Source organism: Exophiala xenobiotica (assembly GCF_000835505.1).
Source record: "Exophiala xenobiotica strain CBS 118157 unplaced genomic scaffold supercont1.1, whole genome shotgun sequence".
Taxonomy (NCBI): Eukaryota; Fungi; Ascomycota; class Eurotiomycetes; order Chaetothyriales; family Herpotrichiellaceae; genus Exophiala; species Exophiala xenobiotica.
Genome location: NW_013562494.1, coordinates 2,065,500 through 2,091,848, shown reverse-complemented (window position 1 = coordinate 2,091,848; position 26,349 = coordinate 2,065,500). Strand labels below are relative to the sequence as shown.

Here is a 26,349-nt window from a genome sequence, read left to right as displayed (position 1 = left end):
GATGGATCATGGGTGGCCAAAGAGAACCATGGAATGGGACAGTCAGAGAACAGTCAGCAATGGCCGTAGACAGCCTGAATCGGCAAAGAGTCCGGAATCCGGAATGGCCGGGAGAAGACGTGCTGAAACCGGAATATGTGGTAAGCAACGGGAGAAGGAATTATTGGGCAGTTAGGTGAGTGGTTGGCCGGGGCGCAGGTTGAGCTGTCGTCTCTTGAAGACTCCAGCCGAGGGAACCAGAAGGCTTCACCTGGCCAAAAGAGGAATAGATGCCAAGGACAGGAGTGACGCGGAGAGTGGATGTGAAGCGAGGTGCAACAACCAATGAGGAGGCAGTGTGGTCGGCGGTAGTGGGCAGGAGTCGCGCTCGCACTCTGACTTGTGCCTTTTATTATGTAAGGAATTGCTAATCTTTTCCTGCCTCTTCACTTTCCCTTCTCTTTCTTCACTTCGCTTTTCGCCATTGTTGTTATTACTCAGCTTTTGTCGGCCTGAGTTCATAGTTCTCCGTACTCGTTGCGCGCTGCTACTTATCTCATCAGACTCATTGAGGACTGTGTGTCTCTCGTCGACAGCAGCACTCTTTTCTCTCCGCCTCGCTCTCATCCCAAACCCTTTACTCTTTACGAATCCGCGACCGATCACGACTTCTCCAAGTCGTGCCAGTCCCAACTCGGCCTCCCATGATGCAGCCCAACCTCGCCCCTCGCGCGGCTAGCTCTCTTTCGAGCATGCCTCAGGTAAGCAGCCCATTCTATTCCACCCTGGTCCTTACTCAGACTTCTTTGGGAATATCCCTGGAGTCTTGGACACCCTCACCTCGTACCCAAGCTTTACGATTGATGGCTGCATCCTTCATCCACACCTCGTCCTCCTTCACCCCGTCGCATGACTGCAATCATCATCCACCTTTCCTTCACCAATCATGCCGAGGAATGCATCGGTGCCTGGCTCCATCGTCTTTCCATTCCTGATCCCATCTCCCTCTGTCTTTTCTTGCGACAAGCGTTTCTGACCTAATTGACTAGCAGGACCAAGTCGCCTCCGAATCACGTACGTATAGCAATCCTTGCCCCACTCAGCCGCCCTCTTCCAACAACGGACGATTGATACCCTGTTACCTCCCCTTTGTCGCCTCTTCTTGCCGCTCTGTCATTTCACTTCGTATCTTGCGCACCTCCCATTCCGCTATCGGCGATCTGTGGCTTGTGCGAAAAATACCGTATTGCGCATCCCTGTCCTCGTCTTTTTACCTACACCTGCGAACACTTGCATCATTGCTCATGTACCTATTACTAGGGTACCACATTCCCCTCATCGAGCCCATTTCTTGTCGATGACATACATATACCCTTCAATCACCATCCTCCTTCCCAGCCTTGTCTACCTTTTGCATTGGAGCTTGTCTCGTGTACATGCGTCTCGACCCCATCATTCGTCTGCTTTGATCTTTTGTCACGAGCAGGACTCCTCATCACTCGCGACCCTCTCTACCACCATGACTTCCATCACTCAGCTGCTGTCCCCATGGCCTGTATCTAAGCATTCAATAGTCTTGCGCGACCAACCACATTATCCCCCGCCTCATTCCTCAGTACTGCCAGACTCTATGGACGCCATGCCACAGCATCAGCCATCTCCACCTACCGATGCTACCACCAACGACGCTGTCACCGGCAGTGCAGAAAGTGATCAAGGCGAGATGACTGGCGATGGTCGCAAAGGCTTTGGAAAGCGGGAATTGAGCACCGGCAAGAGAGCTGCCCAAAATAGAGCTGCTCAGGTAGGGTTGCTCGTGTTTGTGGCGTGCTTGAGATTTTAACTGACCTCGTTGCAGAGAGCATTTAGACAGCGGAAGGAAGGATACATCAAGAAGCTTGAGGAGCAGGTCCGGGATTACCAAATTTTGAGTGAGAATTTCAAGGCAGTCCAGGCCGAAAACTACCAACTCCGAGACTACATCATCAACCTTCAATCGCGGTTACTAGAGTCACAGGGTGAAGTCCCGCCTCCCCCAAGCAATGTCGACGGACTTCAACCTGGCAAGGCAGGACCCCTTCAACAGTCGGGTACCCTCCCACGCCTCTCTGAGCTTGGTGCCGTAGGTCAACCACAAGATGGTGTCAGCAGTATTCACCACGACCCTCATCGATACCCAGATCCGACTTATTCTGAATCTCAAGCCAACAAGCGCCCTAGAACCGGATCAGCTGAAATGACAGCTTCCCAGGCTGCATTGCAAGGACCAGCGATATTGGCACAAACATCTACGGGTGCTCGATGATAGTCATCGTTCTGTTTTCACACGGGTACGTCAAAACCCGATTACGTCGGCGTCTCGGTAGGAAGGCGTTTTCACGGGACATATCTTCCAGGCATCGACAGGCTGGGTGCTGGTGCTGCTGTATTGAATGATAAATGTACCGGCGTCTGGAGTGGGCTCAGGACAACGAGCCGAATCAGGTCCTTGAACATGACCTCGGGTGTGTGAAGCATGATTTAGATTCCGGTCGAAAAGAGAGACCGATGACAGAGGTCAGCCTTCGCCATAGCTGGCGAGGTGTACCTACCAATTATTGCTGCATTACTCTATCTAGCAAGTGTACAAGAGTGAGATCAATCAAGCCCGCCATTGCGCGGGGTATGATGATGTGCGATCATAGTATCCATGTACGGCCTTCGAATTACATCTCTGGCGTTGCACCGATTTGCTGGATTGACCTGCTAACCACCATCAGAGGCACTAAGCGAGGATGAACGAGGTCGCCACTCACTGGCATTCCCTTGGGATTTGACTGTGGCTTCAGGCTCCTAACTCCGGCCAGGCCAGGTGTTGGGAGTAAGTGGGAATATTAGTGATCCTGAGCTGACCCAGTCCAATCACCTCGAAGGACGCGGATCGCCTGGCTGGGCACGGGCGGGCCTTTGCAGGCAGCCTGCACTAGTGCTCTCGCGATACGGATGGCCTAGGGGTCGGGAAGTTTGCTAGAGTAGGTTCTTGCGAGGGAAAGGAAGGATGGCATGCCAGCTTGACCTCAAGAGGATATACAAGCGACAAGTCTTACTAGACCACGCCGATGGCCACCGTCGGCTTGGATGACGGTAGGATTCGTTTGATTATGATACTTATGGCATATGCGGTGATTCAGGATCCGGATGACTTTGCGAGCAATATGTAAGCAAGCTCCAAAAGTAGACCAGGACAGTGTAGCGGCAATATGAAGAGGCTCGTGGGGACCGATTGTGGGCACGGAATTCGTATCCTAGCCTCGTGGTTTCGAAGGCTTGTGTAGAGTGTTCCATCTGCAGGTAAACAATTCTTGCGCCCCCTTACAAACGACGGAGGACGAGTTAAATAAATCACACGCTTCTCGATCAGCCGATTACGAGTACCATCCATGGATGGTATAAGGCTCGTAACAAGTTACATTACACGTACTGTACCATCGTAAGGCTGACCACTCGCCTTGTCTTACTACAATACCATAGTATACTCTGTGGCCGATTGCAGACGACGAAAAGATACTCCCCTATCCTATCTCGCATTATCACCCTCGAGAGGGGAATCAACTTCTTCCCACCTTGTTCTGTTCTCGCTCACGAGCCTTTCTTATTGCAGATTCAGCCTACCACCTAAGTCCTCCGTACCCTTGTTCAGGTCTCGAGATTGTTAGCTTCCGCTTCCCTCCTACTGCACCGACGGATTGGACCACCACGGTTCACACCAATGACTATGTAATGTCACTCGGTCTCCATTCGAATCTACAATACTCTACGAGTAGACTTTGAACAAATTCCTTGCTTCTTTGCATCTCTGTGCGAATGCTTGCTCCGCACCATCCTCGGCCGCGCCGAGAACGCCTCCCATATCAGCAAGCTTGCCCTTCAGTGGGATCTGGATCCTTCCCATTTTCGGCCCCCTGTGGCCTTGCTTGCGTAAGCCAGTCGCGGGCCGGTACTGGACGGTCTTGCTCGCTACACCACGAGACCATTTGTCCCCGCGATGATAGAGGGAGCAAGTGCGCCCACGACCCATGTTACTAATGGACTTGCAGTTGTCTAGGATTTAAGACATATATTATTATCATACCTAGACTTCGCACAACTGGCCGGGTGATGCCGGCTAAACGATGCTATTCATTCGCGGGATATAACAAAGCCATGCGAGATCTAGCCACGGCGCTTCGAGGTCCGATTCAACTTTCAAGTCTTCTTCCCGCATCCCTGTGGAGAACCAGGTACCTGTTAAGTTTTCTCGTCTGCCAGTTCAATGCTGTCAGGCTCGCCGCCCAAAAGGCTGGGATATCCATGCCTGCGACAGCAGCACGCCCAAAGCGCGCTTTACAGCATCGAGCAGAGATGCCGTCACGGCCATGCTTGAGTCGGTTGCTGTGCCAATCGCAGGTGACTTTTACCCTGCTGTTTTACTCAAGTATCTACTACGAAACCCCTCATGCATTTGATATCATGACCACGAGGTTGCGCATCATCAGGGCCTGAGACTCTCACCCAGATAAGCAGCCTTGCACCCTTCCGAGCGGCAACAGCAGCAACCCGTGTCAAATGAAAGACGCTGATCTTGTTGTTCTGGACAAATCTTTCGGAGAACAAACCCTTCGCTTCGGGATGAAAAGGGTCTCATGGCGGTTTCCCCTTGCATTTTCCTCTTCCACGACCCTATTTCCTGCTTGCGAAGCATGAGAGAATTGTCAGATGAGAGTCATGAGATGCCCTAAGTACTAACAGCCTGTGAAAAAGCTTCAACAGCAGGATCAGGATCAATATGATTCCTCCTGCAGTGTCTTTTGAATGCCGCTCGTTCCTGTCAGCCTTACGTTTGCGTACTGCCCAACCCTGTAAGTCGAGCTCAATGGGCAGCCCTCGTGAGAAATGACATGCTGGAGTTTATTCAAAGTTTTCTTTTTGGATCGGTAAAATGCGATATTGCACGCGAGGAAACCTTATGGTTTCATGGCCTGAGCATCACGCGATCTTGTGAACCTGGATCTCACTCCGTACTTCGCACGACATATCTCCGGCGGGGGTTTCAGAGTTCCAGGCACGATCTGAGAACAACGAACAGAGATGCTTACCTACGTGTCTACCCAGGTAGTCGTAGTGCCATGTGCCCCGTAAAGTCAAATCGTGACTAAGGCTCACGCATGTGCGTCTCCAATCCACCAACAAAGTCTAGGCCTGGGCTTGGACTTGGTCTTGGACTTGGACTTGTACACTCTGGAGGTTTGACTCGAAAGCCTCGTCATGTGCTGGACGTTGTTCAACTTCTCGGTCAGTCGACCTCCTGTACTAACTAGTATCGATCGTATCTTAGCTTATTTTACCTAAGCCAGCACAGAGCACTACTAACGTAGTCAGGACTATGGCCGATACATCTGACGTTCAGGATCACGATCACGATCACGATCAAGGAGCCCGAGAACAAATCGTAATTTACGAGGGACCCTAGATATCGACCCTTTGTGGGGACGACGATGGCGAAGGCCCATCCCGGTGCGGTTCGTGAAGTAGCGCATGTTCGTTCCAGGCTGCGGCATCCATTGGGCAACCGGCGTGATGTGCGATCAGTCGGTTAAGCACCTTGCTGGACCCTGGACCAAGGAAGCACTATGGACATAGGGAATCTATGGTGTCTATGCGAGCGAGTCGGGACTCGGACATGGGGAAGTTCGGCTCGGTACCGCGGCCATCACTTTCCAACCCACCTAACGAGCTAGGTGCCTATCCAGAGGGCAAGGAAAGGAAGGGAAAGTCGCTCTGATATCACGCTCAGGCCTCCAGTTGACCTGACTCAGGAGCTGACATCTCTAAACACTGAATGTGTGGCCCCGAATTGTACTTGGTTCCCTAGGGATCGTGGCCGTACTTACATGCCAGGCTGACTCTTGTGTTGTAAGTTTTCAAGGGGCTCACTAACCTAGGCCCTAGGTGTTGGCTCACCAGGCTTAGGCTGCCACGGCTGCCCTCCAGACTCGGTTCGAGAAAAGCCCTGCTGTGGTGAGCTCTGCAACTAGTACTGCCAGGTAAGGAGTCACATCAGGTAGTATCTTGCGACGGATGACTGATCACGATACCGAACCCGCCACCGGATTGGGTACAAGATCAGGAGATTTACTGGGATGTGTCCTACGCACCTAAGGCTTGTGAGGGTGAGAGGATCAAGGTATGGCCACTTGTTACCTGCCGACATAATCCTTAAACATACCCTCAAAGCGTGTAGATGTACACGGAGATTTGAAGGGTCTTGAAGCGTGACGCTTAACAGGTGATCAACAGAACAGATCGGAGATCCCTTGCTATGCGGAAGCGCCAAGGGCATTCCCACAAACATCACAAGATTTCGAACGGCCTTATGTGGCATGGTCATGCAACACTCAGCATGCGACTCGGTGATGTCCAGGGAAAATGACGGTCGGAGTAATTCTTCTTCCCTCTTTACAAGCACCGCTGCCCATCGCAAGGAGCCTTTGAACAGCCCAACCCGCTCTAGGGTGTCAACTCAATCTCTCCATGGACTCACTCGGTTGCTTAAAGCATCGACTTGGCGTACAGAGTCATTTCATGCCAATTCGAGTCGATTCGGCGTGATCGATCTTGGGCCTGTAGACTGCAGAAAGTCACGCAGAAAGCAGTGGCATGAGGGTGGAGTAACGCCCGATATGTAGACTTAATGAATCCGCGCCATCTTCACAGCACAACCTGGCAGCGGAAGTCCCTGCTCAGAGAAGGACAGCTCACTTCCGACCGGTTTTCATCCCCCAAATGATCAGAAGCGAGGCGGACTCGGCGGCGAGAGTACTGCTGTGAATGCCGACGGTTGATATCGTCGTCACCCTCAAATTCCGTGACCGTTGTAGAAGAAGAATCTGAGGGTTTGCAAAAGTCCATCGCTAGGGGCAGGATGTCGTGACGTGTGCCGCTCTGGCCATATAAGGAGGTCTTGAGCAGATTGTGGGGGCGTGTTTGGGTCAAACCACATTCTTATCTCCTGTTTGCTTGCCCAATCTTATCGAAATGGCCTTTTGTTTTCGTTGCGGCACTGCGATGGCCGAAGGTGAGGCAGGTGACTTGAAAGCAGCATTGCCAACGACGTGGCCATTGATCTTCGAAGGCAGGATCGGCGCGTTCTTCCACCAGTTACAGGTAACATACAACGCGTTCCTCCCGAACCAGGAGCTCTAAGCGTTTGCTGAGCGTAAGAGTATCGACGCCGGCCCTTGATTGCAACAAGGTATCCCAGGTAAAGTCGTGGCCCAATTGATCCTGAGTATCATTGTGAGCCCTGTCTCTAAGGAGATGGGGCAGTTGTTTGGCAATAACGATCCAGGTCGTATTGGAGTTGTGCTGCTGCGACTATGTCGGTACGGAGCCAAAGAAAGGGCTGGACAAGCTCAAGACGGAATGCTTGTCCATTGCTTGGGCTGACATGCCGAACACGGTGCTTGCTTGGACCACTTGAGTAATCAGCTCACTCACTGTCCACAGATAATCGCCTTGCCAGGTGGTGGTCGAGCTGTTTCGACTGCTCCTCCACCTTCCTAGTCTTGATATTTGTCCCAAACGTATCAGCCACTTGAGGCGAGGGTACGAGCATCAATGGACACACCGATGAAGGATACCTTCCCTAGTGTTGTGAGCGTCATTACAGATCGGTAGTGAGAGGGCTCCGCGTTTCGTACGCCTTCCGACGGTCGTCCAGTCTAGGTACTAGACGAGGCTGAGAAGTGATTACATGACTATCGCATATCTTGGTCACTCTTTGGTGGCCCCGGTCATTGCCCCATCTTAGGTCGATCATGTGGAGACCTGGGGCAAACTCGAAACATGGGCGTCAGCGATGAGAGCAACCCCAAGCGGACCTTTGCCTAAAGCAGGTAGGGTTGGCCTTCAACTCCGGTCAAAGATTAAAGGTATGACGCAGGCTATGGGGACAATATCGATGCTCTCGAGACCTCAACACCGGGAGTCAGTACTTCGCCCTGGCACTGAGTGGAGAGCTCTGACGACTGAAAGGAGCTGTAGGAGGAGCGACTTACAAGACATGAGTCATCAATGGTTGTAGACATGCTGGGTTGTCCTCCTTTGTGTCCCACCTATGATTCGCATACGGTTCCCAGCTGCTGACAGCGCCCAATGGACAGCTAACGGGACCGCAGAAACATGCGTTCCTGAACATGTTCAAATCTCCCGAATCCAGCCATCAAAGGCGGATGCGCAGCACGATGCATAGCCATCCAGAATTGACTGTGACCAATTAGTATCTGCTCGCCTCAGAGGCGTATTGATTAGTAGTCAATTACCCCACTGACGGCACTCGATATGGCTGGCGCAGGAGCATTTGCAGATCACAGACACCACGATCAATATTGAATTCTCCGATCACGAATTACCTACAACTGCCGACCAATCCATCTGACTCAGGCTTTTGTCGCTTGAGTTGCTCGTAGCAGCATGGAAGAAAGACGAAACCTCATTGACAGATCGCGTTCATGACATGATCCATCGCAGTGCAGTAGCGCATTGTCCAGAATCGGTTGAACAAGTTTGACCTTTGTTCCATGCATCGTGTCTTGGCTGCCCGACCAAGAAGAGTAAATGCCATAAGGATCGCGTGTAGTTAGACGGTTGATATGGCGATGGAGCGTGAGATTGCAAGGTCTCTTACCATTTTAAATGCTAATAGAGGATGAATACGAGAAAGCCAAGGCAACCAACCTGAAAGCAACAAGCCAAGCCCTGAGATGAAAAGACGACTCGGGATTGTCTGACGGTACAAATATTGTTAGCACGATACAGCGTCATTTGACACTGGTGCGTACTGTGAATCTGAGTCATCGAGCCTTGTGGTGTGGATTGGTTGCCACATGGCCCATTCAATACTTTACGTAGCACCTACTATGTCCCTACTACGTACTATGTAGTACGAGTAGGTACCTACTAGTAGTACAAAGAAACCTTATGGCGTGTCATCCATCACTTCCTCTTTTCGGATTGCGTGTTGCTCTCCAGGGCGGCTCGGGCATCAGTGGATTGGTCTTTAGGGGAGATAACGAAAGGCATAACTCTTGTGCTAAGGCATATTTTCAACAGTACCAGGTATGTACTCCGTACTTGTAGCGTCAAGTGGTCACGCTTACGCAAGGGCTGAGTCAGTATGGATATGTTTTGCTTTTGCCATGGATCTTAAACGATCTTCGCCGCCTCCTTGCGGAGGTTTCCCCCTTCTAGTTTCTGGATGATGTTGCGAGATCCTGTCCATAAAATAATACGGGCGCGCATCTACCGATTTGACAATGGAAAAGTCATCCAAGCATACGACAGGGATGGTCTCATGCGGAATCCGAGTGGCGCTTGATTACACACCAAGGACACCAAGCCATTGCTTCGAAGGCTCAAGCTTCTCTTGGATGCGTACGTTGATCAAATCTGCTTCTTACGTATTACTTCCATGTGTTCTTTTCGGCCGTAAGATCGCTTGGGCAGAAGACAGACCTTCTCTTTCGTAGAGGGTCTATGCCAGGTCTTGTCGGGGGCCGAATCAAGCTCACTTATTTCAAGCTATTTGTGAAATAAGATCTTAGTCAGAAGGATTGCAGTTCGCAGACCGCAAATTTCGTTGCTTGTTTGAGAGACGCTTGACCTCCTTCAACCCTTCCTCCAAGGGCTACCAATACGACCATTCCTCCCTGTCTCAGATCTGACAGCAACGATAAGCCCATCGAGACAACGTCGTTTACCGCCCATGTCCTTGAACAATCCCAGAAGCAATGACGTAAAGATGGACATCTTCAAGTCTCGTATTCCAGGTGTCATCATCGAAAAGCTCGTCCGAAGCATCAAAGCCAAGGCGGAGAACGGCCACGGATATCCCAGATACGCAAGTCAGCTACCAATTTCACAAGGAACCCAAGTCACCGCCAACGGTGAATTTTCTGAAGAGGGATAGGCAGATTCTCAGTATTGTGTGGTCCCCTCCAATTGACCATTAGCTTGCTCGAAGCATTGTAACATTGACAGGGCCCGCATGCCGATCTGAGAAGCCGTTGAATGGCTTGGCTGACCTTGTTTCGTGCGATTTCTCGGACGAGGCACTTTCGTCTCCTCGACTTCTGCTGTTAATGTTTATGGACCCTTGGCGTTAATGATTGTGGGCGCTTGAGCTTGCCAGAAATTTGAGCCATCCGATCAAGAAAAAAGGCCGAGCTGGCGAGCTGTGTTGCGTGGGCAGGGTCTCTGCATTTGTCAAGATCAACAACCCGAAGGTTCACTTCAACCAAAGCTATAGCTTGGCGAGACGACATTACCGAGATCATGCTCCTGTGGAAGGTAAGCAATTGCCAGAAGAGCCACAATGGGACCTAGGTTACCTTGATGTAATCACTTCCTTTCTCCATGTACTCCGCCCGAGTGACGGTGGCAGCCTCTCTCTCCGACCTTCCTCCCGAGCTCCACCAACTGGCTGCTCCTCTCCATGCGTCGAGGACAGGATCTCTCGCTTTCCGCACATTGACCATCAGGTTGTCTGGTACGCTGGCGACAAGCTCGCGTTTGAGCCGCTCCTCAAAATTGGTAAACATAGTATTCCCGCCTGTTAGGAATACGTCTTTCAGAAGCGCCTGTTGCGCCACGTCTGAGAAGCGACCTGTTACGATGCCTTCAATGATTTCAACCAGACCAGCCTGATCAACTCCGGCTATTCCTGGTTGGAAAACCACCTCGGGTACGCGGATTCTTTCAACATTGAGATGGATTTGATTAGCCTCCCGCTGACTCTCGGGGTCAGCAGGTCTTGCGCCTCGAAGGAAGGCGTGCAGAGTGCTCTTTGTCCAATCGTTCTGTGCTTCAAGCGTATCTTTCTCGGAGAAGTCGGGGTCAAACTGCAGCAATTCGCTCTCCACTGCCCTTAGAGCTACCATAGGGTCTTCCTCTGGCTCTTCGTCGTCGCTGGCAGGCTCGGTGGCCACGGCTCGATACACTCCCCAATCTTCGTCGTTGGCACCAAAATCGTCATCGTACTCACCTCCACCTCTGCGCTTCCGTTTTGGACCATCCGACGCAAGATTTGCCAGAGTCTTCATCCGCATCTGAGAAGCAATGCCCTTTCGGTTACCAGAGTCTGCTTTGAGGCGTGCCTGCTCTTTGATCCTTGACAGAAGGGTGTCCCGCTGTTCACGACGGCCCGAAAGCCACTCGTCGAACTGGTTCTCACGCATCTCAACATCTCGTCGTTCCTCTTCTGCTACTCGGGCTCGTTCGCGCTCTTTTTCCGCTTTAGCTCGTATCCTGGCTTCGACACCTGACTTCATCAATCTTTGATGTCTTTTCTCCTTGAGACTATCCTCGTCTAATTGATCGTCTGGCACTTCTAGGAGCGGGAATTTGTTCAGCTGTTCTTCGAGCTTTTCTTCTTCTTCTGGGGCTCCAAGATCTTTATTTCTCGACTTTTTGATGGATCTGTCCAGGTCGCGAACAATCCTCTCCAAGGCTGCTTCGTCCTTGAGCTCCTCACTGTCGAGTATTCTTCGCTGCTCCTTCTTGGTGGGTGCATTGATGTAAGACTGGTGCAGCTGCTGGTAATACTCTAGCTCTTGCTCTTTCCTAACGAGCTTTTCCAAGCGCATCTTTGCAGCTTGCTCTTGCAGGCGGCGGCCGGATTCCTTCTTTCGTTCTGCGATTCTGGCCAGCTCTTCAGCCGATTTCTCGATTACAACCTGCTCGGTAAAAGGATATTGGATGATGATATCTCGTTCCTCCTCCAGTCCAGACCAATCAAGATAAGTAGAAAGTTCGGCAGAGTAGTCGTTGGAGAGATAGCAATACTGCTTGATATATGTCTCCATTTGCTCGGTCGTCATTTTCCCCGTAAAATTCGGATATTTCAGACGGATGAGCTTGAAGAGGAACTCCTGCGCCTGTGACCCTCCCCAATTCAGCCTGGCGCAAGACTGCATCTGAGGTTTCCGGTCTAGGACAGGAATGATGTGTGTCGAGGTATGAGACGAGGACACAACCAGACCAGAAGTACCCTTATTGTGACGGTATGAAAACAAGCTGTCGATTCCATATGTGACACTGGGAACTCCATAGCATTCGAACAGCATCTCGTTCATCATCCTTCTGCTGTGACCCAGGTTCGCCACTGGCTCCGTCACAACAAGTGGTCTCCCCACGCTTCCTTCATTGTCCACTCCGAGCTTGAGAAAGATGTAATCGTATATGTTTTCCATTATGTCCCAATTCGTCGGAATACTCGTGTTTTGTTCGAAGGCTGTTCTGATCTGTCCACGAGTGGTGGCATCTGCGTAAGCGTCATGGCCTACGAACATGCAATACTTGTTGTATTTTCTGTCCTTGTATTTTGCAACGAGTGGGGGTACGAGGAGTCGAGGGTTTTTGTCGAAGGAAAACCCAGCTTTGATAGTGCTGGCGCCTACAAAAGTGGCAGTTAGCATTGTAGTGGTTCAAAGGCGCAGGATGCGTACCATTGTCAATGACGATGGCATTCTCTGATGGGTTCGCTGCGCTTTGCCGGTAACCCTCTGGCTGAGGAGGCTGCCATCCTCTGAAAGGGAAGTCAGGAGCAGGATATACTTGAGGCTGCGAATCTGGCTGGCCATCTTGGGGGGGAGTAGGGAGTCGACGTTCGGTCGTGATGCGAGAGATGGAGGTTATTGTCATGATGGCGTATACATCCTAGACGAACACGCGCAGACTTCGATTTCCTGCACCCGGCGGCTTGAGTCTGGGCTTTTGCTTTCCCAGCTGATAGACTTGAGAAGATATAATGGCAAATCGTGGTCAAGGTAGTTGCGAGATCCTATCAACAGCGCAGCCGCGACGAGAATTGTTTTGTGGAGTCGAAGGCAACTGCGGAGAAAGGTGGCTCGGTGGATGGAATTCATTCTCAATCACCAACATCCAAACAGGTGGTATCTGGGATGGCTTGACTTGTATGGACATAGATGTGCGCAATCACGCATTTACTGCAGCCTCCTTCGGAAAGATTAATCCCCTGATTCACACAAAAGTAATCCATTACCCATGCATCATTCAGCTACGTTATGATTATAACAGACACGTCAAATCGTATCTGCCCTCCTTTTGCTGTAATACATGCACAATCCATCCTTTTGGAGAGGTCTCTCTGGCCGACGATCGAGCGACGAACCATCCAATTGAGGGAGTTATATTATGTTAAAAAGCCATGACTCAATAAACCAACCACAGAAACATAGACCAACGCCGCTGTGCCAGACTGGGTATCTCTGAAAAATGAAAATGAACCGAATACATTACTTTTCGTGTGCGTCGATGCCGCACTTGTCGCGCTGGCGCCACTTCTCTCTGCACTCGAGGTGGGCGGAACACCCGTCGCAGTGTACACTCCTGTGGGAAGGGAAGTAGTGTCTTTGTTTCCTGTTGTCGTTGTCTTCGTCCCGACATTAGTAAGAGTCCTCGAAGGTCCTGATGACGCCACGTGTGTAGCGGAAACCGGGGTTGGCGCGCTTGTGATCATACTCGTCGGCGCTGTGCCAGGGACTCCCGCAATGGTCAGCAGACTCGGGTCGGGCGACTGCCAATCCGACTCCTGCTCATAGAGAACACCATTAATGAGTACTCCTGCATCGTTTGCCAGCATATTCTTCTGGTCTGTGTTACACGTCTCGTTTACGGCGCGCCTGAAGCACGTTGGACTGGCCATAGGCGAGGCAGCATTCTGGAAAGTGGCATTGCTGTCTCCCACAGAACCATATGTGGACAGGTCAGCCGGATTGCCCATGCTGATATCGTCACCGTTAATAATCCTCGAGAACACTGTGAAAGCTGTCTCTGGCTGATATGCAGGGACCAAATGACCGGCATCGTAGATCCGACTGAAACTCAGGTTCCCATATTGTCGAACTACACCGCCAACATAGGAGCTGTTCGCTACGATAGGAGCATAGCCAGCTGCATACCAGGGCTGGTAGGCTGGTCCGGCGGCGCCTGCAATAGCGAAGGAGGCAGCCTCACCCCCCAACCAATTGCAGATGTAGTCACTGTCGCCATAGATAAGTGCAACCCTGACACCGGAGTGGAGAAGATTGACAAGGTCCTGGATCATGCCGTTGCGCGCATAGTCGCCCGTCGCGTTGAATGCGGTAAATACCGCCATCGAATCTTGCGTGTAATTGACTGGGACACCAATGGCTTGTTGCACGGAGAGCTGATTCAGATACTCGAGGTAGTAGGAATCAGGAAATGGCATGAGGCGGTCTTGGGTAATGTCATAAATGGAGCGATTCGACATGGTGTAAGCGCCGACCACGTATGTTTGACAATACAATTGCGCTTCTGAACATGCGTCGTTGACAACGTCAACATTGCCATAGCTGAGCGGGTCGAGGGCAGCCTCCTGTGCTCTGCAATTTGCTGTCCGCTGCTGGCACCCATCAGCATTGCCGTAAGCGCTCAAAGCGTTAAGCTCTTCAAGTTGGGTAATCGCTTCTATGCCATAACTGTTTTCATAAGCGAATTTCGGATGGAAAGGAGTCTGGACAAGTAAGTCGATCCAGCCGTTGATGATACCAAGCGAGACAAGGCTGATGTCGATGGTGCCGTTCGCAAAGTCGACATCGGTCGCTCGGCGGGCATTTTGAGACTGGAGAAAATCTCCGATGGCAGGCCCATACCTGCCCCCGAACGACTCCGTGAACAGATGTATCTCTGCCGATGACCGGTTGTTGTCAGAGCGAAGTGCTGTGTTGTACCCAGGGAATGAGGTCAAAAATGTTTGGAGAAAGTGCCAAAGTGATTGAGCAGCGATCTGTGATGTATTTGCAGTAAATGAGGGAACTCCAGATCCAAATGTGCCATTGAGAAAGGTGTAGTCAGGCTGGGTGACAGGTACGGATGTGGATGGGTTGACAATCAGCTCGTTGAGTAAGTTGAGAGACACATTCGTTAAGGTGTCATAGGAAAACCCAACTTGGACAGGCTGGTCAATGAAGAGAATATTGCTACCACGATCCCAGCCCCAGTCGCGAGCAATAGTTCCCAATTCTCCTTCTGCAATCTCGATGACTTGACAAGGACCTACTTCCTGAAAAAGGCCCACCATGCTGCTTGAACCCGGACCGCCATTGATGTAGATGGTCAAAGGAGCCGTCTCCGGTAGCTGTCTTGCTTCTACGAACCAGAAAAAAGTATTGATCGTATAATTCCCCTGGCTAGGATCCAGCACGTTCGGTGGCAAAGTCACGTAACCGGTAAACTGCTTCTGAGTCGCAAAAACTGTTGTGCATGTCCCAACCGAGGGGTTTTTGAAACTGATCGTGATGTCTGAATTGAGCGGAGAAGATATTACTCTCAAAGACTCATTGGCAATCGGCAAGGGATACTGCGATAGAGATGCAGAGACAAGCATCAGTAGGCCAACAAAAATGCAGTTGAGCCATTGTCGTTGTACGGCCATGCGCTTCATCAGCCGTTACCAACACTCCTCTGGACAAAAACTTTATCGACGGTAACGCATTGGATATTCTTGTATGTGGTCAAATCTTGCGCGTCCGACACTATGAACGCAAGCTCTGGACAAGTCTGGGTGTTGGCTCGAGCCTAACCATGCGTCCGCGTGCTCTAATCCCAGCTGGTTCTTCGTTGAGAAAGTGCGAGAGTGAGAAGGCAGGTGATCCTGCAGGCATAAATCGCACAGGTCAATGGGCGGGTGAATCAGGCAGGGGGACTCGTGTTGCGAATGGCGGTGTGTAGGACAGGAAACGAGAGGCTGCAGGCAAGCTGAGGTTGAAAGGAAGCATTCGGAGCGCAACAAAACGAGTGTCAAAGGGTACTAATATGCGAGAGCCGCAAAGTGTAGACAAGGTGGGATGCCACGATGCTGGAGAATGAATGTGCTTTCGACTCCGCATCCATTGGACACTGGCCACGACTGGCTCGCAAGTAAGTGCCACTCACAGGCGCCAGGCGGGATCCTCGTTTCCTAGCTCCAGGGCCATGGCCAATATTTTCCGAGGCATGCAGCCAAGCAGCGACACGAGTTTTCGCTGAAGGCTATCAGGTACGTAAGTTACTCGGCGCTGTCTGCATGGAATGTCTCGCAAATGTTCTAGCCACGACGTCTGTAAACCAATTCGGAGGTACTTTATAGCTGGCCATCCAGAGCCGTGAATGCTTTCCGGAACGTCAATCGTCCCAGAACTGTCGAGCCTCGCAGTCAAGAGGGTGCTGCACGTGCTGATGATGGTACAGCCTTGCACGTGAGTTATTGCCAAGGACGTTGGGCAAGGCTGTACAGTAGTGAGGGTAAGCGGCATGCAAAAGATTCAAGTCGCGGCGCCTCTCTCCGTTCTTCTTCGCATTTCACTTTCCACTCCAACTGCTCGGGTTGTGGTTATCCCGCCTCTGGTCTCCTTATTGCGTGAGCAGCGCATCATACAGCCAGTGGAGATCTGGCAAAGATGGCGTACAACGGTTATAATGGCTATGGTGAAGAGATGGATGGTGTCGAGACTTCCGGGCCCAAAGTGACCGTGAGAGAAGTCAGTCATCTTTCCTTTCGCCCTCGCTTCGCACCGATCTAACGAATACAGGTCGAGCAAGATCGCTGCGACTTTGTTTTGCAATCATGTTCCCTTGCCCTGGCCAATTCCTTGCGTCGCGCCATGCTCGCTGAAATCCCAACAATCGCCATCGATCTTGTCGACATTACCACAAATTCCTCAGTTCTGCCGGACGAGTACCTAGCGCATAGACTAGGTTTAGTGCCTCTTTTCAGCAAGGGCGTGGCGGAAAAATTGAGATACACCAGAGAGTGCGACTGTGATGACCATTGCGAATACTGTTCTGTCGAGCTGAAGCTCCATGTCAAGTGTACAAGACCGGGCACTATGATGGTCTATGCTCGCGATCTCACCGTCGTACCTACCATGCGTCCCGATGGCATGCCAGCTTCTCTACGTTCCGATGGTATTGGCTCGCCAGTCATCCGAGATGGCAATGGTGACGGTCCCCTGATAGCCAAATTGAGACAAGGCCAGGAGATCGAGCTAAAATGCATAGCAAAAAAGGGCATTGCGAAAGAACACGCGAAGTGGGCGCCAACTTCAGCCTTGGGGTTTGAGTACGACCCGAACAACAAGTTACGACATGTGGACTACTGGTACGAGACCGATGCGAAGGAAGAGTGGCCTGTCGACCAACGCAATGCCAACTGGGAAGGTGACGACACAGCTGCTGATGCTGCCTTCGACCCCGATGCAGTTCCAAGTGCTTTCTTCGTGGATGTCGAGGGCGTCGGTACTCTTGAGCCTGTGGACATTGTAAGGGAGGGCATCAAGGTGTTGCAGAACAAACTCGCAGACACAGTCAGAGTGCTGGATGGTGTTGGACCCGAAGTCAATGGCATGAACGGCGCACAAAGTCCAGATGGGTACGAACCTGCACCAGCTAATGGAGGTTATGGTGCGTATGGTGCGCTGCGTCCAGGCGAAGCTCCTTACGGCGCAACTCCATACGGTGGAGGATACGGATCTTACTAGATGGTACTTGTCCTATTATGATGAGGTGGTGAATTAGTTTATTGCATAGCGAGGCGTGGAAGGTTCTGGGCCGGATTCAGGTTTTACAAAAGGGGCATCGTTCGGTCATGAATCGACATGGTATGAGAATACACAGGGGATGGCAACAAGATCGTTGAGATCGATCTTTCCGTGAATGCCGAGAACAGAAAGCGCTGCTAACTGTCACCAAAGCCAGGCCCCTCCGACTTCGACAAGAATAGTCTGGTTATCCTGAGTGCCTGATAAGACGAAGCTGACTTGGGACCAGCAAAAATGGAGGGGCATGGCAGTGGGAACGTACTCAAGCACGTGGCGGGTGCCTGTCGTCCTTCTCGATGCACACCTCAGCAGGTACCATGGGACAATCAGGCCATTTGCAAGCTGTGAATCTCGCTCGAAGCGGAAAGCAGGATGTGCTGGCCTGACTGGCTTTGCCAGAACGTAGTCAGCAAGGGACCTGCAGAATTGCTTCCGTAAGCGATTTGCATGCATTTTGAGGCATCGCGGCAACACGATACACAGTTATGTTATTATATGGACATGTTTGACGCAAGCCGTCCGCCTTCAATCTGACACCATCTGAGTGTTTGCTCTTCTGCTGATAGACGTTTCGGTTTTGAATTATCTCCTTGAAACTTCCATTGAGACGCCAATTGCCCAGCAACAGTGTCGGAACAGATTTCAAGCGGCATTATTGGCAGAAAGCGGCCGCCGGCGGACACAGCAATTTTGGTCACAGTGACTTCACCAGATCCAGAACTACTGCGCGAGACTGCCCCGCCATTTACAGCGCAGGCAGATTTGGCAGATTTAGCCGCAACTGAGCAATCCCGGTGGTTCAACAGCTGTAAAATTTCTCAACAGCCTTTCGAGACTTTTCAGACCATCATCTTTCTCCTTTGAACTATTTCCATCTTCACATCTCACACCAAGCTGCGAAAATGGGGTACTCAGATCTCGATTGGAAGGCCATCAACACTATCCGACTGCTTGCGGTATGTTTTCTGCCCCGCCATCCAACCGCAACAACGGGGCTATTTACTGATATGCTTCAGGTCGATGCCACTCTCAAAGCGAACAGTGGCCATCCTGGTGCCCCTATGGGTAAGAAACAACTGATGCATCGCCAGAAAGAAGACTGACGCCCTCCTCCTTCAGGCCTGGCTCCTGCCGCCCATGTCCTGTTCAACAAATTCATGACCTTCAACCCCAAGAACCCAGATTTCATTAACCGCGACCGATTCGTCCTCTCGTGAGTACAGACTTGCTGTTTTGACATACCCCACAAGCGTAAGAGATGGAGGTTCTGGGAGTTGTTCAATGCCCCCTTTCCGGCAGCTAGCCGGTCTCAGCATTCTGTAGCAGCTGGCTTTGCGTCATGTTTGTCGAGACCGGCGCAAATGGAGCATTCACCATGTAAATTACGAGCGAGGTTGAGCAGATAACTGACATGATACAGAAATGGCCACGGTTGCATGCTGCAATATGCTCTCCTCCATCTCTTTGGCTACGGTGTGTCAATGGACGACCTGAAGAACTTCCGTGTACGTCCGGATCTTTATCTGGTGACTATCTGTATTCTAACTTGTTTTTAGCAAGTCGACAGCATCACTCCTGGCCACCCTGAAGCCCACGACACCCCAGGTATTGAGGTAACGACAGGACCACTTGGTCAAGGTTTCTCCAATGCTGTGGGTTTGGCTATAGCTCAAGCGCATACCGCTGGCGTGTTCAACAAGCCAGGCTACGACCTGATCAACAACTACACCTACACGTTCTTCGGCGACGGATGTGCCATGGAAGGTGTAGCAAGTGAAGCTGCTTCGACTGCTGGTCATCTTCAACTGGGCAACCTGATCGCCCTCTATGATGACAATCACATTTCCATTGGTGGGTTTTAGCTGAAGCTGAGAATTGTAAGGAAAAGCTGACGAGCCTAGATGGTGACACCAAATGTGCCTTCACCGAAGACGTCGATAAACGATTTGAAGCCTATGGTTGGCACGTGCAGCATGTTGCGGACGCCGACCACGACCTCGAAGCCATCGAAGCTGCAATCAAGAAGGCAAAAGAGGTCAAGGACAAGCCTTCCATGATCAAGTTGACAACCACCATTGGTTTTGGTTCCAAGCTCCAAGGCACTGGTGGTGTCCATGGCAACCCACTCAAGACTGATGATGCGAAGCAAGTCAAGTCTAAATTTGGCTTCAACCCGGAGGAGTCATTCGTCGTGCCTCAAGAAGTTTACGACATGTACGGCAAGCACGCTGCTGAGGGTGCAGCCGCTGAACAAGCCTGGAACGATCTCTTCAAGAAGTATGCAGGCGAACACAAGGAGCTCGCAGATGAACTCAGCCGACGGCTGACGAGAAAACTTCCTAATGGGTGGGAGCAGAGCTTGCCCGTCTGGAAGCCAACCGACGCAGCTACTGCTACCCGTAAGACCTCCGAGAGCGTCTTGGAGGCCATTCACAAGGCCGTCCCTGAGCTTCTGTCCGGTTCTGCCGACTTGACTGGCAGCAATAACACCCGATGGAAGGATGCTGTTGACTTCCAACCACCGTCTCTCGGCATCGGCGACTGGACCGGGAGATACCTTCGATATGGTGTGCGAGAGCACGGCATGGCCGCTATCATGAACGGTATGTCCGCCTACGGTACTCTCATCCCTGCAGGAGGTACCTTCTTGAACTTCGTCTCCTACGCTGCCGGTGCTGTCCGTCTATCCTCGCTGTCACATCAACGAGTCATCTACGTGGCCACTCACGACTCTATCGGTCTTGGTGAAGATGGACCCACACATCAGCCTATTGAGACTTTGGTGCATTTCCGAGCTCTTCCCAACATGATGGTATGGAGACCTGCCGATGGCAACGAAACATCCGCCGCATATTACATGGCCCTCACTTCGACCGGCACTCCATCTATTCTTGCCTTGACAAGACAGAATCTCCCTCAACTTGAGAACTCCACGATAGAAAACGGCATCAAGGGTGGATATGTCGCTGTTGAGGCTGAGAGCGCGGATGTCACCCTGGTTTCCACCGGTTCAGAGGTCTCCATCTGCATTGAGGCCATCAAAGTGTTGAAGGATCAGTACAACCTTACAGGCCGCGTCGTCTCTATGCCTTGCACAGAGGTGTTCGATGCCCAGCCCAAAGACTACCAACTCAAGTGTATTCCTGACGGAATTCCTACCATGTCGGTTGAGGTCATGTCCACCTTGGGCTGGGAGAAATACTCACATGAGCAATTCGGTCTCAACCGGTTCGGTGCTTCCGGCCCGTATAAGGAGGTGTACAAGGTAAATTCTTCCCGCGACTTCTGACGCTTTACACTAATTAACATTACCTAGAAATTCGAGTTCACTCCCGAGGGTATTGCCAAACGTGCATCGGCCACGGTCGATTTCTACAAAGGCTTGAAGCCTAGATCGCCAATCAACCGTGCCTTCCAACAACTCATCTAAGGGATGGGATTGTGGCTGCAGCTCGCGATAGATCCCGAGTCAGACCCCAAGTATGTTGAATTGCAGCTTTCTCAAGTCAATGGGAACCCTTGGAAGCATGGAATGGCTATGCACTATACGAATCTACGCTACATATAGAATTAGCAAAACAAAAGAGGCTAAATGAATAGACCAGCCGCCAACAACGTTCCGCGGTAGTTTGCATGTTATGCACAGTTGTTCACAAATCAGTAGTAATGTGTTGCTCTGGTTGGTGCCCTTCAGCCCTTGAACTCCTGGCTGATGCACGTTCCTTCGGTATGCTTCTGCATTTCTCGCTTCGACTTCCCCGTCACCTCAGCTATTGCAGAGCTGGAGAAGGTCCAGTCGAGGAATAGAGGTTTCGTCCAGCAACCATCATCTTTTGCCGACACTCCGCTCTGAACCCATGTTACGATTCCACAATTTCCCTTCTCAGCATCCAGCCATCGTGCGAGAATGAGAGTAGTGTATTGGAAGTGCCCTCTTCCTCCTGTCTGCTGTTCGGAATGCCTCCGTCTACTTGGCTCATCGTGGGGGCCAGTAGAGGCATCGGTCTCGAATTTGTGCGTCAATTGCTGGACGAGGGTCACCAGGTTATCGCCGCAGTCCGTAATCCGGAAACTGCGAACCAGATCTGGCAGTTGTCCGCCAAGGAATGGTAAAACTGCACGCGACTCACTCCTTCAAAAGTAAACAAAACACCACTCTCAACACTCTCACCACCATCACCACCACCATCATGGCGGACCCAATTATTATCGGTCCACAGCCAGATACTGATCTTATGGTACAATATCTCCACGGTTTCACCGAGGAATTTACAAAGCTTCCAAACGTACCGGCGCTGGCTGAAGGCAATGCTATTCAACAGCTCACCACTCAAATGAACGCTCAATTCGCTCAAGTCAACGCTCAATTCGCTCAAGTCAACGCTCAAATGAACGCTCAATTCGCTCAAATCAACGCTCAATTCGCTCAAGTTAACGCTCAATTCGCTCAAAGATTTGATCAGCTTGATAACAAAATTGACACGCTCGCTACTCGAGTCGCCGCAAAGTAAGTATTACTTATATTCTTGAATAATAAGTACTAACTTTATAGTGATCATAACGCCTCAGCTCGAGTTCAAAACTCTTATCTTACGAGATCCTCCGATCGACTTACACCACTAATAAGTCCATTGACTAATACCTTGATCGAATGGTTTCCTACAAAATCTGGTGATATTCCGAACATGGAGGACCAGAGGCTTGATACTGTCCTACAGGAGTTGGGTTTACCTACAAATGGGGGAAGAGAAGCTAAAGAGAAACGTTTGAGACAGTCCATCGGTCTTCGACCTAGACCAACTGCTGCATGAATTCTACAAGCTGTATTATTCGACTATGTACAATTAGGGTGAGAGGCTTGCGACTGCTCGCGCGCTGTGCTGGAAGCGAGGGGATAGAGAGAAACAAGTGGCCGTTGTAAGCTGGATCGCGCTTACCGGATGTGGCATGGCGTTACGATTAGAAATTCTTTTGATTGCATGACACTTTTAGCGGACTGCCTTCGCACCTTTCACCACCACCGCATCTACAAATCTCAGCTTCAACTCTTTCTTCAGCATCGTCTGCCTGTCTTCCTTGCAGTCGCTTGCTGTCCTGCCCCTTCCCTCTCGAAAATTACTCGTGCCCCAAAAAAACGTGAAAAGACCTCTTCAAAAACCCTCGGGTCGTGTTGTAAGTTGAGCCTGCGCACCCTTTTTCATCCAAATGTGAGCCGCGCTCAAAAATGGCATTCATCTAACTGAGTGGCAGTATTCCGACTTTATCCCAATATCGCTTACCCATACCTCTACCTTACAATTCACGGTCCCTGTCAATACCTTCATTTCGACGACGACTAAAAAAAATCGAAAAGAAAGGTGAGCGCTTCTTTGTTCTGTGCCCTTTCATTGGGGCAACTGTCGAACAAAGACGTCCATAATCCGTCCTGCCTTTGGATGTCACATTCCTGAGATCCTACTGACGGTTTATAGCAAATATGTCTGCAGCCGATACCTCCAGTGCCGCCCCGGCCGCCGCTCAAAACGGTGCCTCCGATGCTCCTACCCAGAACGGCGCACCTGCCATCAACACCAATGTTGCGCAGCCTGAAGGTGCCAACGACGAGCAGACTCCCTACTCGGCTACCACCCCGAACACCGCGCAGCACTCTGCCTCCCTCTATGTCGGTGAGCTGGATCCCTCCGTCACTGAGGCCATGCTCTTCGAGTTGTTCTCCTCCATCGGTCAAGTCGCCTCTATCCGTGTCTGCCGCGATGCCGTCACCCGTCGTTCCTTGGGCTATGCTTATGTCAACTACAACAACACCGCTGATGGAGAACGAGCCTTGGAAGATCTGAATTATACCAGCATCAAAGGCCGTCCATGCCGCATCATGTGGTCGCAACGTGATCCCGCGCTCCGCCGCACCGGTCAAGGCAATGTCTTCATCAAGAACTTGGACTCAGCCATTGACAACAAGGCGCTTCACGATACCTTCACTCAATTCGGCAACATTCTCAGCTGCAAGGTTGCTCAAGATGAAATGGGCAACTCCAAGGGTTACGGCTTCGTCCACTATGAGACTGCCGAAGCCGCCAACTCAGCCATCAAGTCTGTCAACGGAATGTTGCTGAACGATAAGAAGGTCTTTGTCGGCCACCACATCGCCAAGAGAGATCGTCAGAGCAAATTCGAAGAGATGAAGGCCAACTTCACAAACGTGTACATCAAGAATATTGACGAGTCCGTTACTGATGAAGAGTTCACTAAACTCTTCGAGCCATATGGCGATGTTGTCTCCGCGACTATCACTCGTGACGAGACTGGCAAGAGCCGTGGTTTTGGCTTCGTCAACTTCGTCTCTCACGAAGCCGCGGCCCAAGCCGTCGATGAACTCAACGACAAAGACTTCCATGGCAAGAACCTCTATGTCGGTCGTGCTCAGAAGAAGCACGAACGTGAGGAGGAGCTTCGTAGGCAGTACGAGGCTGCCCGCATGGAGAAGGCTTCCAAGTATCAAGGTGTCAACTTGTACGTCAAGAACTTGTCCGACGACGTGGATGATGACAAACTCCGCGATCTTTTCAGCAGTTTTGGCACCATCACATCTGCCAAGGTCATGCGCGACACTTCTGACCGTAGCGCCTCTCCAGCTACCGACAAGGACAAGGAGAACAAGAAAGAAGAAGCTGGCGAGACTCAAGAGGAGGCTAAGCCAGAGTCCGAGGAAGAGGCCAAGGACGAATCCAAGGAAGACTCCAAGGATGACACCAAGGAGCAGAAGAAGTCTTCCTCCAAGACCTTTGGCAAGAGCAAAGGTTTCGGTTTCGTTTGCTTCAGCAACCCCGATGAAGCCTCCAAGGCTGTCTCGGAAATGAACCAGAAGATGGTCAACCAAAAGCCGCTGTATGTTGCTCTCGCTCAGCGCAAGGATGTTCGCAAGAATCAGCTTGAGGCTAGTATCCAGGCACGTAACACCCTTCGCCAACAGCAGCAAGCGGCAGCAGCTGGTATGCCCCAGGGTTACATTCAACCTGCGGTCTTCTATGGTCCCGGTCAATCATTCTTGCCCCCAGGTGCACAGCGTGGCATGCCTTTTGCTGGTCAGCCAGGTATGGTCATTCCTGGCATGCAAGGTGGTCGTGGTCAATTCCCAGGTGGATTCCCCCAACAAGGCCGTGGCATGCCCCAAGGTCAACAATTGCCACCAAACTTCGGTATGCCTGGCCAGATGCCATTTATGCAAAACCCTGCTCTAGTCAATGGCATCTACAACAACCCTCAAGCTCTGGCTCAGATGCAAGCTCAAATGGGTCGTGGGGCAGGTGGTCGCGGTCAGATGCAAGGTATGCAGGGTATGCCTCCCAATATGCAGGCCATGGGCGGAGTTCGTGGTGGACCCAACTTCCCACAAGGCGGCGGCCGAGGTGGTATGCAGAACATGCCAGGTGGTCAAGGTGCCGGCCGCATGCCTCCTCAAGGTCGTGGACAGATGATGCCTAATCGTGAGGAGGTCGCTGCTCCTAGCACTCTCTCCAACCTTGCATCTCTCCCTCCTAGCCAACAGAAACAGATGCTCGGCGAGGCCATCTATCCCAAGATCCAGCAAATGCAACCAGAACTTGCAGGCAAGATTACTGGTATGCTGCTCGAGATGGACAACTCGGAACTGCTTTCTTTGTGAGTCATGCTCTTGTACTATTTGTCGATGCTGAACTAACCATTTTCAGGGTTGATGATGACGCTGCTCTCCGCTCCAAGGTTGATGAAGCTCTCAGTGTCTACGACGATTACATGAAGAGCCGTGGCGGCGAGGCTGGTCCCAACGGCACTAAGGAGGAGGACGCTTCCAAAGCAGAGGGCCCTGAAGCCACTGCTTAAGTCGGTTCTCTTCTCGTCCGATCGCTTGTCTCAACAGAACATCCTCTCAAATTGCATGATCATCGTGTTCATGTTAGGCAATCATGCCTTTACCCAAAAGTTTTCTTATCGACTTGAGTGCTGTGCAATCGGGTGCCTTTGAATGGGGCCAGGGATGGATGGAGCTGATGTGGGCAGGCAGGCGAACGGCGTCCTTCTTATTTGAGCTGAAGCTCGTTCATTCTTCCACTGGCTGGGTGGTGATCAACTATTTCCTTTTGTTTGTATGATAGACTGGTGATATGGCTCCTGGAGCTTGAATATGCAAACAAGCAATCAAACAAGCAAGCAAAGCAGCAGCTTACAGGCATCTAGCTAACTACTCTTATCATCCGAGATTTCGACCATGGAACTCGAGATAGGTCTGCATCTTGCACTACCTGCACAGAGATAGATTCCGCTTAATGCGAAACAAGTCAATCATATTCTCGTCCCCTTCTAGCTTGATAGTTGACTGTGTATCGTATGGCCTTTCCCAGTAGGTTTATTGTCGGTTCATGAACGACAACTTTATCTACCTTCTGCAGGGTTCCACATCTTTCAGACTGTTTCACGTTGGAGAGAAGCTCAGCTGCTTCGATTGACAAATAAAGGACAAGGGCAGTGTTCAGAGCAATATAATTCTTGACCATGACTTGGTATCTTCAATATTGTACACTGTCCATGCCCGGGCTTTACCTTGCTTACAGCTGCGGTACCCCTTCGAAACTGGTGAATGGCGCCTTGGATTGCTCTTCTCTTGCCAGATGAGGCTGTCCGTCCGAGGTGGACGGAGGAACAGGAGCAGTAGAGGCACTCCAAGCCTGAGAATACCTCTCTTTGCTCCTTTCCACCA

The 26,349-nt window shown here is 51.2% G+C and overlaps 7 protein-coding genes across 8 annotated transcripts; 5 read left to right on the top strand and 2 right to left on the bottom strand.

The window, feature by feature from the left end:
• The first annotated feature begins 440 nt into the window (after window positions 1-440).
• On the top strand, window positions 441-2,657 carry PV05_00805. Of its 2 annotated transcripts, XM_013465728.1 has the most exons (4): window positions 441-740; window positions 1,032-1,053; window positions 1,554-1,783; window positions 1,838-2,657. In XM_013465728.1, the coding sequence occupies exons 1-4, from the start codon at window positions 684-686 to the stop codon at window positions 2,282-2,284; spliced, it is 756 nt and encodes a 251-aa protein (XP_013321182.1). In that variant the 5' UTR covers window positions 441-683; the 3' UTR covers window positions 2,285-2,657. The 2 variants fall into 2 exon arrangements, with proteins under 2 accessions (XP_013321182.1, XP_013321183.1); XM_013465729.1 differs by having other exon boundaries at window positions 1,032-1,783.
• Window positions 2,658-9,408: 6,751 nt separating this feature from the next.
• On the bottom strand, window positions 9,409-12,952 carry PV05_00804 (uncharacterized protein). The gene is made up of 3 exons (XM_013465727.1): window positions 12,501-12,952; window positions 10,386-12,448; window positions 9,409-10,335 (listed from the first exon to the last, which is right to left on the bottom strand). The coding sequence occupies exons 1-3, from the start codon at window positions 12,694-12,696 to the stop codon at window positions 10,288-10,290; spliced, it is 2,307 nt and encodes a 768-aa protein (XP_013321181.1). The 5' UTR covers window positions 12,697-12,952; the 3' UTR covers window positions 9,409-10,287.
• A 97-nt stretch (window positions 12,953-13,049) lies between these two features.
• PV05_00803 (uncharacterized protein) lies at window positions 13,050-15,883 on the bottom strand. Its single transcript, XM_013465726.1, has one exon. It carries the CDS (start codon window positions 15,479-15,481, stop codon window positions 13,208-13,210), a length of 2,274 nt encoding a protein of 757 aa, XP_013321180.1. The 5' UTR covers window positions 15,482-15,883; the 3' UTR covers window positions 13,050-13,207.
• Window positions 15,884-16,475: 592 nt separating this feature from the next.
• On the top strand, window positions 16,476-17,555 carry PV05_00802 (uncharacterized protein; the record flags this gene model as incomplete). The annotated part of the gene is made up of 2 exons (XM_013465725.1): window positions 16,476-16,556; window positions 16,608-17,555. The coding sequence occupies 2 exons, from the start codon at window positions 16,476-16,478 to the stop codon at window positions 17,553-17,555; spliced, it is 1,029 nt and encodes a 342-aa protein (XP_013321179.1).
• A 962-nt stretch (window positions 17,556-18,517) lies between these two features.
• Window positions 18,518-21,045, top strand: PV05_00801 (transketolase; the record flags this gene model as incomplete). The annotated part of the gene is made up of 7 exons (XM_013465724.1): window positions 18,518-18,571; window positions 18,632-18,680; window positions 18,735-18,828; window positions 19,036-19,120; window positions 19,172-19,466; window positions 19,517-20,880; window positions 20,932-21,045. 7 exons carry the CDS (start codon window positions 18,518-18,520, stop codon window positions 21,043-21,045), a joined length of 2,055 nt encoding a protein of 684 aa, XP_013321178.1.
• A 335-nt stretch (window positions 21,046-21,380) lies between these two features.
• Window positions 21,381-22,426, top strand: PV05_00800 (uncharacterized protein; the record flags this gene model as incomplete). Its single annotated transcript, XM_013465723.1, has 2 exons — window positions 21,381-22,122; window positions 22,168-22,426. Exons 1-2 carry the CDS (start codon window positions 21,722-21,724, stop codon window positions 22,424-22,426), a joined length of 660 nt encoding a protein of 219 aa, XP_013321177.1. The 5' UTR covers window positions 21,381-21,721.
• Window positions 22,427-23,091: 665 nt separating this feature from the next.
• PV05_00799 (uncharacterized protein) lies at window positions 23,092-25,475 on the top strand (the record flags this gene model as incomplete). The annotated part of the gene is made up of 2 exons (XM_013465722.1): window positions 23,092-25,274; window positions 25,325-25,475. 2 exons carry the CDS (start codon window positions 23,092-23,094, stop codon window positions 25,473-25,475), a joined length of 2,334 nt encoding a protein of 777 aa, XP_013321176.1.
• Window positions 25,476-26,349: the final 874 nt, after the last annotated feature.